Source organism: Zosterops lateralis (assembly GCF_965231275.1).
Source record: "Zosterops lateralis genome assembly, chromosome: 1".
NCBI lineage: Eukaryota > Metazoa > Chordata > Aves > Passeriformes > Zosteropidae > Zosterops > Zosterops lateralis.
In genome coordinates this window covers 113,795,834-113,810,811 of record NC_139762.1, presented here as the reverse complement: position 1 = coordinate 113,810,811, position 14,978 = coordinate 113,795,834, and the positions used below count along the sequence as shown (strand labels likewise).

The following is a 14,978-nucleotide window of genomic DNA, read 5'->3' as shown; positions in this document are numbered from 1 at the left end:
AGATTCCTAAAAATACTCTGAAAAAAAGCCTCATGCCACTTTTTCTTCAAAATGACTCTCAAGGAAAAAAAAAAAAAAAAAAAAAAAAAAAAAAAAAAAAAAAAAAAAAAAAGAAAAGAAAAAGCAAAGATAGTAATGCAATTATTTTTTTTCTTCACACAATGTTATTCAGTACTTTTTATTTCAAGGTATTTTTCCATATCCATATTATCACGTTGCTGTTTCATTCTAGCTGTTCTTCAATAGTAGTTTTAGTTCTTGCATTTCCATCTGGACTCTTTGGATGATAGGACACCATCATGCAAACACAAGGAAACAAAACACATGTGAACAAAACAAAATAATTTGGTGTCGGCAAGTAAGTGTTATGTACAACATTTTTTTCTCTCTGCACTATTAATCTAAATGTACTTTAGTCTCTTAAATACTTTCTATCTGCATTCTATCAAACTCTCTACTAGCAAAGCCACTTTTCCAATGATGTGTTTTTTCATGCTAGGCAAACAATATCAAGTTTTTTATTCTCTCACAAGAAAAGCTGGTATTGAACAAATCTCTTTTGTGTCATAAAAACCAGAAGCCAACAGAAAAGCATCAATGGTGGATGCTTTTTTGGCAGGTTTGTGTCCCCTTCCCCTGGACCACAGCTACAGCACTGCATGTGTGTGGGAAGCAGTGTACTGCAGTCATGCATTTTACTTCATGGGAACCAGTTTATTGTTCTGCATCAAATCAAATCAATGAAATTCAATCACCTGCCTTAAACAGCTTAGATTCACCATTTCCTGAACTTCAGATTTGATACCTATTGGTTGTATCAGTCTAAATAAGACCTCCATCATATAAGGAAGAGGGTGAACAACAGTAAAACATAAGGGTATTTATTACATTTCAGGTGAATTTAGCCATATTAGCATGTTCTATCTGCTCTCTGCTTTAATTACATCCCAAGTCTGTGTGACCTGGGATATAACTAAAGTCTCTTAACGTCTTTAAAGGGGTTATTTTCTTTGCATTTTGTCAACTTAGCAATCAGTGACACTTGCCAGAAAGTTTCCTTGATCATGAACTGAGTGGAAGCCCGTCCCAGGAGCCTTCTTTTTTCCAAGAAGGGAAGGGCGCAGAAAGCTGTGGGATGGGAAGGGGCTCCTCCATCCCAGCGCGCCCAGGCAGGGCTGCCGGCGCCCGTCCCAGGATTCTTATCATTGAAGAATTCCATGGAAATGTGGGCGCGGAGCCCGGTGCGTCTGGCAGGCGCAGCTCCGCCTCCTGGGCCCGGTGCGGGGGTGGCGGGGCGCTTATCCCGGGACGGGCCAGCCGCGGGTCCGGGGCCGCCGCCGCCGGGGCAGGTGAGCGGGGCAGGTGAGCGGGGCGGGAAGGGAAGGGACGGGACGGAGGGCGGCGGGCGGGGGGAGGCTGTGCTGCCCCCAGTGGAGCCGGCACCGGGGGAGGGTCCGGCCGCGTTCTGCTCTTAGGGGCCCTTAGTGCTCGACTTTGAAGGAATCTCCCGAGTCTTTGTGGTGTTGACGTTTGGAAATGTTACATGATATTTGCAGGTGAAGAAAAGGGACAAATGTAGATGTTGGGTATTTGCTGTATTTTACTTGTGCCTGAGCGGGACAGGTAGCTGTTCTGAATCCAGATGCTGCTCCTTGTACAGCCTCTCCATACACCCGACCACATGTGCTCACAGGTCAGGAAAGCCAACCACATGGTGAGCTAGATCCCAAGAAGTGTGGCCAGCAGGGTGAGGGAGGTGATTCTGCCCCTCTGCTCTGATCCAGGTGTGAGCCATCACCTGTAGTGCTGATCCAGCTCTGGAGTTCTCAGTGCAGTAAAGACATGGACCTGTTGGAACAGGCATAAGGAAGCATCACAAAGATGATCAGAGGACTCTCTTGCAAAGACAGGTTGAGATTGTTCAGCCTGGTGAAGATAAAGCCTCGGGGAGATCTCATTTCAGACTTTTAGGGTGTGAAAAGGACCTACAAGAGGGCTGGAGAGGGACTTTTTACACAGCATCTAACTCTTTACACGGCATCTAATGAGCAGGACAAGAGGGAATGCTTTGAACTGAAAGAGGGCAGTTTAGATTAAATATCAGGAAGAAATTTACCGTAGGAATGATGAGACACTGGACCAGATTGTTCAGAGAAGTTGTGAATGCCCCATCATTGGCACTGTTGATGGTCAGGTTGGATTGGGCTTTGAGTAACCTGGGCTGGTAGAAGATGTCACTGCCCCTGGCAGGGGAGGTTGGAACCAGATGCTTTTTAAGGTCCTTTCCCAACCCAAACCGTTTTATGATTCTATGATTTTATTATACTTCCAGCTGTTATCTGCCACATTCCTGGCAACCAAGCTGAGCAAGGATGCTCAGCCAGGGGTAGTGTCTAATATCCACATGCTCGACCAAAACAAGTGGGAATTCAGTTATTCGTATTTGCTGAGGCTGGAAATGGGAAACTGTTCTGGGTTTAGTATCCTCAGTGTGTGAAAAAAGGTAGAATGGCTGCAAAAAGCTGGGGGACTGAGCACTGTAATTGCTGATAGTTTCTGTCTGGAGGGGATAGACCGTTCACTTTTGGGATGAGTGTGCTGAAGGTGGGGAAGCTCTACAAACACAGGAGAGTACAAGATGGGTGGATTTATGGAGATAAATAAAGTGGGTGGTGGCAGGGTGAGACCAGCAAGAGAGTTATTTCCCATGGAACTGCCACAAAATATCCAGGAAAAATAAAACTGAATTTTCATTTACATTGAAAAGCAAGAGGTAGAATTGTAACTTTTAGATGTCTCCCCTCATGAAACAGAACAGTTGAATTTGGGCAAAGAGTAGGAGCCTGCCACAAGAAAGCAAGTGTCAAAAAATTCTCTCTCCAGGAGTCTGCAGTTACTTTACATCTGCCTCTGCGTAAAGCATCTTCTCACTCTGCTCTGCTAAACTTAGTGCCAAGAGCAAACTAGTGAGCAGCAGGACCAAGATTATGACTCTTCAGTCATGATTGAAAGCTGGCTACAGGGTTTTAATTTTAGTGTAATGTCTCTTGTGACAGCCTTGTTCTCTTCTGGGATTACAGTGTTGTTAAGATTATCCTTATCAGCAAATGATGCTTCAGCAAGACCTTAGGATCTGAATGACTTGTACTACAGGAGATTTTGTTGAAAGGGGAGCTCCTGTCTAAGTAGGGAGACAGTAGTTCTGTCTTTCTCTGACATCACCTGTAATATTAATACTGTAGATAAAGTGATTACTCTGGAATTTGATATGCTTTATAGGTGGAGCCCAAACAAACACCTCACATATCAACACACATGTTGTTCTCTGTAAGAACAATGAAATCACTCACAACAATAGCTTCAAGTCTATCACTAGATAAGATGAGAAAAATGTAGACAATTTAAAAAAAAGTTTGTTTGGGTTTTTTGTTAAATATAACGACATTATACCCACTGCTTAACCTTTTAGAGCATATTCAGCATTGAAGTACATTGGAGCTGCTCTTGGCTCAGATTTGATAAAAGCAGAAGAGAAATTTCTCTCATAAATTTGACATTTGGGGCAAACCAAAGGCATTACAAGTGTTTACTTTGTGGTAACAATCTTGCATTTTCTCCTAGTGCATAATCAAGGAGGCTGTTAAAAACAGACTTGCAATAGGCGCTCATATAGTTGTAATAATTTCATATATGGTGTTTGATAGAAAGAATGCTTCAAAATTGTATTTTTGCTTTCAGCAGGGGGGTGGTGAGACATAGCCAGTAGAACATGGAAAAATAGGAGTCGTGTCCTGTTGTAGCCCTTTGATGTTATTCTGACAGTAGAGGGATGCATTTACCATGTTGGACTCGCATCATATAGTCCAAATACCAGAGTCTGGCTTTCAGTGACTGGAATTCATTCTTTTCTTATGAAATATTGGAGGTAGTGTGCAATTGAACTGTGAGAACAGAAACTGAAACAAGATTGAGTACCCAATTTCCAGAAAAAGCCATGCTGCTTCTAGTTTTTCCTCAATAAGTCAATCATTTATTCTTTTTCTACCCTTGGATTCAGCTGGAATGATGCTGAATAAGTTTGTCTCCCACTCATCCAGCTGACTGGCAGAAGGTGAACTCACTCTGTGTCTACACAACTGCTTTCAGATGTCTTTGGTCAAATCTGTAGTGTTAAATCTGTTCTGTACATTTTAAAAAAATATGATTTTGCACATTGGAGTATTTTACTTTCTTTGTAAAGCTTTTTTTCTGGTGTCTATATTGAACTTAAATCAGAAATTAATAAGTCAAGATGTAAATTTACACTGTAGTCTGTGAGCTAACAAAGTTAAGGGTAGTGGTTTTCCAGCTAGCAAGTAATTTTCTGCTACGTAAAAATTGGGTTGGAGGAAGAGGAATCAGTGGAATGTTACATTGTTAAAGCTGATCAATGTAAACGTCCTATTAATATTAGAAGAAAATTCTGAAAATGCTGAATAATGTAGCGCATGGATTCAGTTCTCATTTGGTAGAGATTCCACCACTGATGGATATTTTGTCATCATGCTAGTCAGTGACACCATCCATTGCATATGTGCTCCATTTAAAAGAGATTTATTTTTTAATAAAAATATCAAGTGGCACTGGTAATGTACTTGCATAATACACATATGCCAAGTTTGGGCTGTTCGTAAGGGCAATTTTGCTTGTGCCACCATTTTCACTGGCATCCCTTTAGCAGGGAGCCAGGAGATCCTGTGGGAGATCAGGCTGGGGGTAAGAACATAAAGTGAAGGAATGGTGGAAGGATGACTTTCAAGTAGCAGCTCATGTGTGGCTTAAAGTGACTCTTTAAGAAGCTCCTGTTAAAACTGTATGTACATGAAACCTGTGTACAAGTTATTAAACCTCTAATTTCTTCAAAGAATGAAGGTGAATTTGTTTACAAAGTCTGTTTCCCACAAAATTAGAATGAGTGGCATAAGTTGCCAGCTTTTCAGTTATCTTGCCAGAAGTTTATCTGGCTGTTGAGTCTGCAGTTACTTGTGATTGGAGACTTTGGAATCATCTTTAATTTTGTTGGTAGATTACATGATCCCTTGTTCATCTGTGATATGTATATCTAAATTAATCCCCAAAACTCCATAACTCCCACCCGCCCACCCCCCCCCCCCCCAATATAGGGGTTATTATTGATGCACTTGCTATGGATATGGACATTTTATCTGTGATTTTAAGACACTTTTGCTACCAGCTGTCATAGTCTGTGTTCCAGATCTGAACCCCCAATAACAATACAAAATCCACTCACTTCCTTCACCCTATGTTGCAGGCTGAGCAAGTTATTCCAAGTACTGCTCAATATTTCTGATTCAGTAGCCCAAGGCAAGCCCCCTTAATGCAGCCTTTTCCTGGGCTCTGTCAGCACAGCATGCTTTGCACACATTGAGGATTTATAGTCCTTGCTCTTATCAGAACTTTATAAACAATAACTTACTACAGAGTAGCCCTGCACTGTCACTTTTGTCCTTCTTAAACACTATTTAAACAGACATTTTAATATCTGAATCAAGCAAAATATTCCTTTTTTTCTTTGATATTATTGATAAAATCTCTTTTCAGTGAAATGTCCAGATCTTCCTATATCTTAGTGAGGCACCAGTCATCAGGATATAAACAATTGTATATAAATTCTTGTTTTGGTTTGTCATACTGATTTCATTTGTTTGTACCATGTTGAGCATCTTTTAACACAGTGCTTGCTTCCTTTTTGTTTGCTATCCTTCACTGTACCTATGAAACTGCCTTTGTCTCAAACCAAGGGTTGTTGCAGTTTTAATCTTCTGATTCTCTCACCCATTTCATGGCAGTGGGAAGCGAGTGAGAGGCTGTGTGGTGCTCAGCTGCCTACTGGGGTTAAACCAAGTGGTCCTCTTTTGGTGGCCAATGTGGAGTTCAAAAGGTTTGAGATAAGGACAGATTTCATTGGTGTGTGTGAGACCAAATTTATAGCTACTGCAGCTACTTGTTCTACAGGGCTTGCCATGGGGCTTGCTTGTCTTGATGCATGTTAGGCTCTAGTGCTTGTTCATGGCTGCTTTCCACTCTTGCTGTTTGCTGTACTCCTCGTCATCCATAATTCTGAAGGGAGCTGTGCTTTATACCAGTCCAGTAGGAAAACAGAAGTGTACAGCAGCTTTGCTCATATAAATACACAACTGAAGACGTAAAGTCAGAGAAGTCTGAGCTTGCTGTATTTTATGATCCTGGCACTGATTTTGGCACACAGATTTGTTTCTTGTAGGTACTTGTTCTGGTGCTGGAGCAGAAAAAAACACTCGTTAAACAAGTAGCAACCTGATCGAGGCAAAAAAAAAAATCTGTATTCAGTTCTGGATTACTGAGCTGGATTGCAATGTTTAAATCTCTGGCTAATGCTCAAGAATCTTAAAAGCAGCCAGCAATGCTGGAGTGCTCTTGCATTCCAGTGTAACCACTACCTGCTGTCAGGCAGGCAGGGTCAGCTGTAGGAACAGACTAACTAGGGAATTGCATGTGGAAAACATATCAGTAGGGGCATGGAGCTCTCCTGGCCTCTGCTAGGGCGGGAAGATCTGAAGGGAAGGCGTGTTGTATGGATGAGGGGTAAAAAGCTGCTTTTCCCAGTGCTAACAGCAGTACCAAGTGTTGTCCCAGACAGACCCAGGTGTTGTGAAATAGCCATGGCTGCCTTGCTTTTGCTCACCAGCCCTTCAGCTGCTCACTCCACTGTCTCACCCCTTTGCTGGCAGAGTGAGAGGGAGAAGAAACCCTGGACACTCTGCCTGGACAGGGAGAGCCCAGACCTATTTTGGCTAATGCTGCTAAAAATGCTATCCACTTACCCTCTTTTGAGAGAGATCATCTGATCAGCCACATTGCAGGGATCCTGAGGCTTTGTTGAACTCCAGTCCTTCTTGTTTCAGCCCCTATTCCATAAATACATGGATAATCTCCTAGCCAGCAGCTATCTTAGCATAACAGAGAGACACAAAATGTTTGAACCTGTGCTATACCAAAATAAGCATCAGGTGTATTCACAGAAAACTTTTTTCCTAAATTGAGAAACTACAGCTGGTTTGTTTGTTTGTTTTTCTTTCTTTCTTCTCCATGCAGGACATGATAGATAGAAAAGAATCCTGTGCTTCAGGACAGATACCAATGACCAACCTCAGCTGCCTTTTCTCTGCACTGGAAGAATGGACTGTTGTGGAGTTCTTGAAGAAATACATTTTTCATGTGATCATTGGCTCACTGACAATTAGTGGAATATTAGTTTTTTTTATAGTTCCTTTAACAATCGTCTTTTTCATCTACCTTACAAATATTTTGCTTTTAATATATCAGAGGAACAATGAGTTAAAAGCAGATCCCTTGAGTGATGTTTGGAATAGTGTAAGAGAAACAATAGCAAGCTTTTGGGATATATATGCAAGAATATGGCATGGTAAGTATGGCATGACTTGTCTGAAGCTTTGAATTACAGTAAGTGGTGAATACACAGACATTTTAATTTTATTTTTTCTCTTCCAAATGGATGCAAATAAGTTACATTTATTATACTTTGTATGGCTTCTTTGAACATCTTGCAGTATAAAACTTTCTCCACATCCTCCTAGGACTCTGCCTATTCTAATCCCATCCAAATGGTTCATGGTAGGAGCTGTAGCGGGGATGAAAATGAAGGCAGACAAGGTGGAACTGAGCTCTTAGTTGGCAAAAGCTGGGTCTTTCTCAAGTTGTTGTGTACATTAGTCTTCTAGTCTGGCTCCACCTGAAACAAACCAAATGTAGGAAGGGTCATGACAAGGAGTCATAGAAGTGCATGTCTGTAAGGAAATTCCCTCCCACTTTGAATACACTTAACTCTTGTGGAGAGAACCTCTCTTTGAGATTCTTACAGATTATGGTTTTAATTTAAGCATCTCACCTTCTCTAAAAGAAGGACACTTTATTACGGACGATCTCAAACTCTTCATTCTCATTGACACAGAATGGAGGCTCTTACTTCCAGATTTCAGGAAAGTATCCAGACTGTTTGCCTCTATTTCTGAAAATAAAGCATTTTCACACTAGTTATTAATTATTTTTTTTAATACTATTGTACTATTTACAAAAAGTTTCTAATGGGAAATAAATTCTTTACTTCTGTCACTGGGGAAAATGTGAGGTTCTGGTCTGATCTCATGATTAAACTGACCAACAAATCAATCTAGTGATGTGCTGTGGCGTTTGAGGGACTTCCTCTATGCTATTGACTAAAAGTTCCATCCAGAACTTAATTATTTTGAAAGCTACTACAGAGGCTTTCACAAGTCTCTGAAGGTCATTTAACAAAGGACAGTAAAAAGTTTTCTATAAACTGCCAGATGATTTATAGATATCATTGTCAGTGTATTGCTTTCCATCTCAAACAGGTTATGAGCTTCACGGTGTGGAAAACCTCCCGGAAGGACCAGGCATTCTTGTGTATTACCATGGAGCTATTCCTATAGACTACCTTTACTTTTTGTCTAGGCTCTTTCTGTGGAAGAAAAGACTTTGCCTGTCAGTAGCTGATCATTTTGTGTTTCGTTTACCAGGTAAGAGTATGTTCTCTTGCATTTAAGCTTCCTGGGTTCACCTAACCTGTCCTGGTTTTGGTGAACTTTACATTTACTATACTTGAAAGAGAGCTTTTAAACTAAAAGACTGCTTTTAGATTTTTAAACTAAAAGATGGTAGATGTAACAGGGTAGCATATCCTGTCTTTTCAGTAAAAACATTGGTAAACTGTCCAAAGCCAACAAATAGACATACAATCCTTTTGGGATGAAATGCCACCCCTCAGTACAAAATGCTGGCTAGGACTCTACTATTGACCCACTACTGACTGGTCAGGAAAAGATACAGGGAAGCAAAGATAATTCAATTTTAGAAAAACAAGGCATAAAGAAGAGTGTTCAGATGGAGATACGGGGCAATTATTTAAAGACACCTTTATGCCACTAATATTGAAAGCTGTTTCAACACAGAGAATAGAGGAAACTATTTAGAAGTAGAAGGACACTCTTTGGAAAACAAAGTTTTCCTAAAAACAAGTATTATAAACTCAAGTGAATTTGATGCTAAAGCCATATTCAGGCACTCCTAGAAAGATGACAATAATTTTCTTAAGGCATACTTAGTAAATACTCTGTAGTACTGAGCACATCAGAAGTAAGAAGTCATCAAAAGATGATTGGCTTTTAAGAGTACCCTCAAGAAAAAAGAGAAAGTTTAGCAAAATGTTGCAAAGGAGACTACTTTTTTTAAGAGATAAATAAAAGGGTACTGTTCAAATTGAAGTGTGTCCCTAGCACAGATTTTTATTACAAATATAAGATACACATTTGTTAGGAATAAGCAATACTCAGGCTGTGCAGTTCCTGGACTACTGGTGTGTACATAACATATTGATTGCATTACGTTCATGCTAGAGCAACAAAAGGTGGCAAATGCTCTGTCAATCTTCAAAAAGGCTATAGAAAGGCATCTGGTAAGAAAGACTACAAATAGTTGAAATTAGACCTCCCCATCGCATTAGTAGAAGATGTGGCTAAAAGTGAGATTCCTCCCTAACCTTCTTTTGCTCTACTTTGCTTACTTTTTGCAAAGAAATGTTACACTTCACAGATTGATTTTTTTAAAGAATGCTCATGAGCATATGCTGGACCTCAGTTCTGTTTATTTACAGGATTAATTACAGTTGTAGGAGAATTCTTCTTGTGAATTAATAATTCTCTCCATCTCAGAATAGCTGCTAAGTAATAAAGTTACAAAAAAAGACAAGGATGATTCAGAGGTGTGGCACAGCTTCCTTTGAAGAGCTGGGATATCAGATAGAAGCCTTGCATGACTGAGGGATAAAAAATTCTGAGACCTGGAAAAGGAGAATAAGAAGTGATAATATTTTCATGTGATACATTATAATTCTCAAAAGTTTTAAAGCTAAGCAAATGAAGAACCTCTTTGCTTAACAATGATGTGGATTTAAGATTAAATGGAAACGTGTCTGAGTTAACAAAGGGATTAAACAAAGTCAACGTCTGTCTTTAACAAAAAGATCTGTCAAGCATGATACCTTGAATAAGATTAAATACAATTAAATTACAGGGTTCAGCACTGTGTTATCCACTGTCTTCCAAAGTTTTTGTTGCAGACCTCTGTCAGTCCAGAGTTGGTGCTTCCATTTATTAATATAAAAAAGTTATTTTCAAACTATGCTGTTTGAACAGGGAATTTGAAGATTGTGGAAATGCTTTCTATCAGAGCTCCAAAGTGATATGTTTAAAATATGAAGATAATATAAAAAAGCATGGAGTATTCTTATGGTTCTCAATCTGTCTTTTAGAGAAATCCCAGTCATGGAAACAGAGGAAAGAGATTCACTGTGATGAATTACTTCATGATGCATTCATGTGGTGCTGAAATTGCCCTGCTAGTTTCTGTCATTCATGCATCTTGAGAGTCTTAGAGCAGTTCAAATTGATCCATATAGTTTGCAATTTAACCACAAAATACTCAATTAAACAACTCAAACCCTCAATGTTTAAAATGTTAAACATCATGTTTTAAAAGAAGACCAAAAATAGCTGCTTGTCAGGTATTTATTTTTGTCGTAATCTTTATTGTATTGATTCTTTTTTTTTTTTTTTTTTTTTTTTTTTTTTTTTTTTGTATTAAAATATGTAAAAAGGAGAGAGGAATAGATGCTTATTTTCAGATTACTAGCTCTGACCCACAAGTTTTTTTGAGATAATTTGGTTGATAATTATGGAAGATAGCATGTGGAAGAATTTTTTTATTGAAAGGTTCCTGACAAGATGGTTCATCTTCATAATATTTGGGAAAAAATATTGTCATATATTTGTCATTTTGCCACCATTTGCTCTGTAGGTGTCTTACTTCCTTTGTAAAAATTTGTCTTAGCCTAAATGTACAGCTACTAGATTTTAATTTAGCTGTAATCTGGCTCCTACATGCAAACAGTATTTGGGAGATACATTGTTATATTAAATGTACATTTACTACTTATTTATTTCAGGACTTAAATTATTGTTGGCTGTGACGGGTGTTATACCAGGTACGAGGGAGGAGTGTCTTGTTGCACTGAAGAATGGATACTTGGTGTCCATCTCACCAGGTGGAGTTCGGGAAGCGCTGTTCAGTGACGAAAGTTACCAGCTCATGTGGGGAAATCGAAAAGGCTTTGCTCAGGTGGCTCTGGAAGCAAAAGTGGTGAGTGCCATATGTTACCAATCCCAGTTCATGCTTTCTGCATATCTGCTTCATTATAAAATGCAGCTTAGGAGCATTTGTTGGGAAATGTTCCGGGAGAAATGGTTGGGAAATAAAGATTTCATTTCCTTTTCCCATCGCTTTCCTCGAGCACATTCATTCACAAAGAACAAGAGTTTTGTGGAACTGTCAAACTTTTTCTTGACTGTTTCAAAGCATCCATCTCTGTGGTTCCATATCTACAGTTCCATCATGCAGGCTTCCAGTGTTTCATCTTGACTGTATTTCAGGAATCTGCACTGTGCTGCCCTAAGGTTTCATTCTTTTTTCCTTATCCTTATAGACATACATCTTTATCTTACTTCCACATAGCCAGTCATTTTCTTATGTTTTTCTATTATATTATCCTTATCTTTCTTCTCATTTATTCTGGGAAGGTCTAAGATTTTGTCCTTCCCTTTACTTTTCTTCATGTTTGTGAAAGATCGCATCAACTAACTCAAGATGCGTCTACATCAGCGTGAGTTTGAATCATGCGTGCACTTTGGAAGAAATTTTTGCATTTCCCTCACCATGCTTTCATTCACATCAAGGAACATGTTAGAACACTGGAACTGCATTCCTTCTGGCTGAAATGAAACCAAAATTGGAACCCAATACTCTCCAGTGTCAAATGGTCATTCAGAAGAATTAGTTCTGCATAAAAACAGAGCCCTGAAATGTGTTCAGTGTGGATGTCAGATTCTCAGCATCCTCTAGACTTGTGCTTCTCTTGATTTGCACTCCACCAACATATTCATGGTCAAGGTTTCAGTTTCCATATGGATGATGCTCTACAAAGACAACCTTCTACCACTAGCTCTGACTTCATGTATCTAAATCTACATGAGAGACTGCTTTTCTGATACAGTCTCTGGGAAATTATTTTATTTGGGATGGCATACAGCTGACTGACACTTATCATCATCATCATCACCACCTCTAAACACAAGTTTTCTGCCTTAATTTAGACTTAGCATACCTAGTGCTTTTTGTATTTGACAATATAGGTGCAAATCAAGGCTTTCTCTGTTCTGTCACGCAGTTTCTGCTGCTTTCTCATGAACTGCACAACCATCACTTTTTCCTCACATTCTTAGGAATACCTCACCAATTGCAGTGCTCTTTGACCTTCCACATAAAGTTTTCTGTCTGTATAGGAGAAGCTGCACAGGGAATTGAGTTCTTCCCATGAAACTTTAATTTCTTAACATCCCTTTCAGATTTTTTTGTGCATTTATATCCCTTTTGCACCTCATCCAATTTGCTGCTTCTCAAACTTTGTTTTGGTCTCTTGTGCTATGGCTCCCTAGTACAAAGGATCTGAAGGTGCAAAATGTCTACCTCAGGTTAATATTTCTTCATAACTCTATCTCAAAATTATTGTAGGGACATAATTAAACATTGGAATAAACTTAGGGGCACCAATGGATAAAGTAATTTTAGGCTGGAATCCTGTTTCCACAACGTGTCTTATGTGGCCTTTTAAAAGTCAGATTTTATGTGCTTCTGTTCCTTTTCCTGTCCTTTTTCACAAAAGGGTAAATGATAGTCATAATACTTCCTATATTGTGTGGGCCTGTACACCACCACTACTGGGAAAGTATAAGAATGTGAATGGGATAAACCAGTCAAATTCATATGGGCATTTTGAGTTCCCTAATAGTCTCCTTATGTATTAAATGAATAATTTGCTGAAACAGTTATGGTTGTCACTTTAAAAACTCGAGAGATTTCTGTTGATTTTGTTTTCATCTCTGTCTTTCAAGCTACTTCAAACATCTGGACAAACTTTTGCCAAACTTTTGCCAACTTCTCCCTTCACCTGGAACCTTACAGTAATGCAATGTAACAGGTTGTGGGTTTTTAAATAAAAATTGAATTAAAAACTCTGAGTGCCCTTACATAGATTGTCACCCTTATTAAAACACATCACAATAATCCTAGCCAGTAAATTCTCCTAATTCTACCAGTCTTCCATAATACAGAAGCACATGGAAATAACTGAATAGTAGTACCTCAAATTGTTACCTCCTTTTCTTGACATGAATTTGTGTTTGGTTTTTGATGGGGGGTTTTAAAATTTTATTTAATGAATTGGTTATTCTTTGAGGGCAAGGTTCTTGCAGTGTGAAAGGGTCTTGTGGTCCTTTAAAATTTGGTAAACAGGCACTATGTAGGACTGTTACCAGGAGGTGAGAGAGTGTATTATCCTTTGACAGCTACTAGCCTGGGCTTACCTTTACAGTTCTGTTGGTTCTTATATCTCTTATAATTACCCTCATTCAGCTTTCTGGGTTTTTTATGATCAAGAAGTCTGACTGGATCCCTGTATGGTGGGCATTGCTGTAATTAGCTTGCAAGCTAATTTGGGCATCATTGATATTTTTCTGGAAATCTGGAATCAAACAAACCTCAGATAACTAAACACTTAACGAAAAAAAAAAAAAAAAAAAGGAACTGCTGTGCATTTAACAGTAGAGGGGGCAATATTAACCTTATATATTCCTTCTTATATAAAGTTAGGCCCATAGTAGTCACTGGATCCCATTTTTGACACATTTCAAGTTTGATTGCTTGCTGCATCCTTTTCAATTCTGGCCAGACTAGTCTTCCAGGTTGACCAAAGACTAGGGTGTAGTGGGTGCCAGGCACTCATCAAAGCCTCTCTATCACTGCCCTCCACAATGGACACGGGAGAGAAAATAAAACAAAAGACTCATGAGCTGAGATAAAGACTGGGAGAAATTGCTCACTGAATACCATCATGGGCAAACTAGATTCAACTTAGGGATATTAATTGCATTTATTAGTAACAAATTAAGAGCAAGACAATGAGAAGTAAAAGTCTTAAAAACACCTCTTGTGCCACCTCTCCCTTTTTCCTTGGCTCTACCTCCTTCCCTGCAGTGGCACAGGGATATGGGGAATGGGGGTCATGGCCAGTTTATCACATGTTCTTTCTGCCACTGATCAGAGAGGGATCCTTCTCCTGTTCTAGCATGGGGCCCATCCCACAGGAGACAAACTTCAAATTGAGTCCATCCCCTGGGCAACAGGTTCTCTATGAACATGTGAGTCACTGTTCCACAGGGTGCAGTCCTTCAGGCACAGCCTGCTCCACTGAAGGTCTCCCTTTAGGGTCACAAGTCCTTCCAGGAAACCTGCTCCAGCATGGGCTTCTCTCCCCATGGGTCTGCAGACCCCTGCCAGGAACCTGCTCCAGCACTGGTTTCCTACAGCTACACAGTCCTCTTTCAGGCATCCATGCTCTGATGTGGGGCTCCTCCATGGGCTTCAGGTGGATCTTTGCATTGCTGTGGTCCTCCATGGGCTGCAGGGGAATCTCTGCTCTGGAGCACCTCCTCTCTCTCCTTCTGCACTGACCTTGGTGTCTGCAGAGCTGTTCCTCTCATGTTTTCTCACTCTGTTCTTCTCTGTCCACAATTACATATGCACAATATTTTTTTCCTTCTTAAATATGTTATCACAGTGGTGTTATGATCATTCCTGATGGGCTTGGCCTTGGCACGCAGCTTATCTGTGCTGGAGCTGGCTGGCACTGGCTCTGCCAGACACCTGGGGAAAGCTTCTGGCAGCTTCTCACAGAAGCCACCCCTGCAGCTCCACCTTTACCAAAATCTGGCCACAAAAACCAAGTA

General features: G+C 39.8%; 1 protein-coding gene across 1 annotated transcript in view; it reads left to right on the top strand.

Moving 5' to 3' along the window:
• The first annotated feature begins 1,292 nt into the window (after positions 1-1,292).
• Positions 1,293-14,978, top strand: part of TMEM68 (transmembrane protein 68) — a 43,602-nt gene continuing 29,916 nt past the window's right edge. Inside the window, exons 1-4 of the mRNA XM_083858282.1 lie at positions 1,293-1,349; positions 7,135-7,465; positions 8,436-8,600; positions 11,084-11,277. Of these exons, the coding sequence (XP_083714408.1) occupies positions 7,138-7,465; positions 8,436-8,600; positions 11,084-11,277 (687 nt within the window). The 5' untranslated portion in view covers positions 1,293-1,349; positions 7,135-7,137. The remainder of the gene's footprint in view (positions 1,350-7,134; positions 7,466-8,435; positions 8,601-11,083; positions 11,278-14,978) is intronic.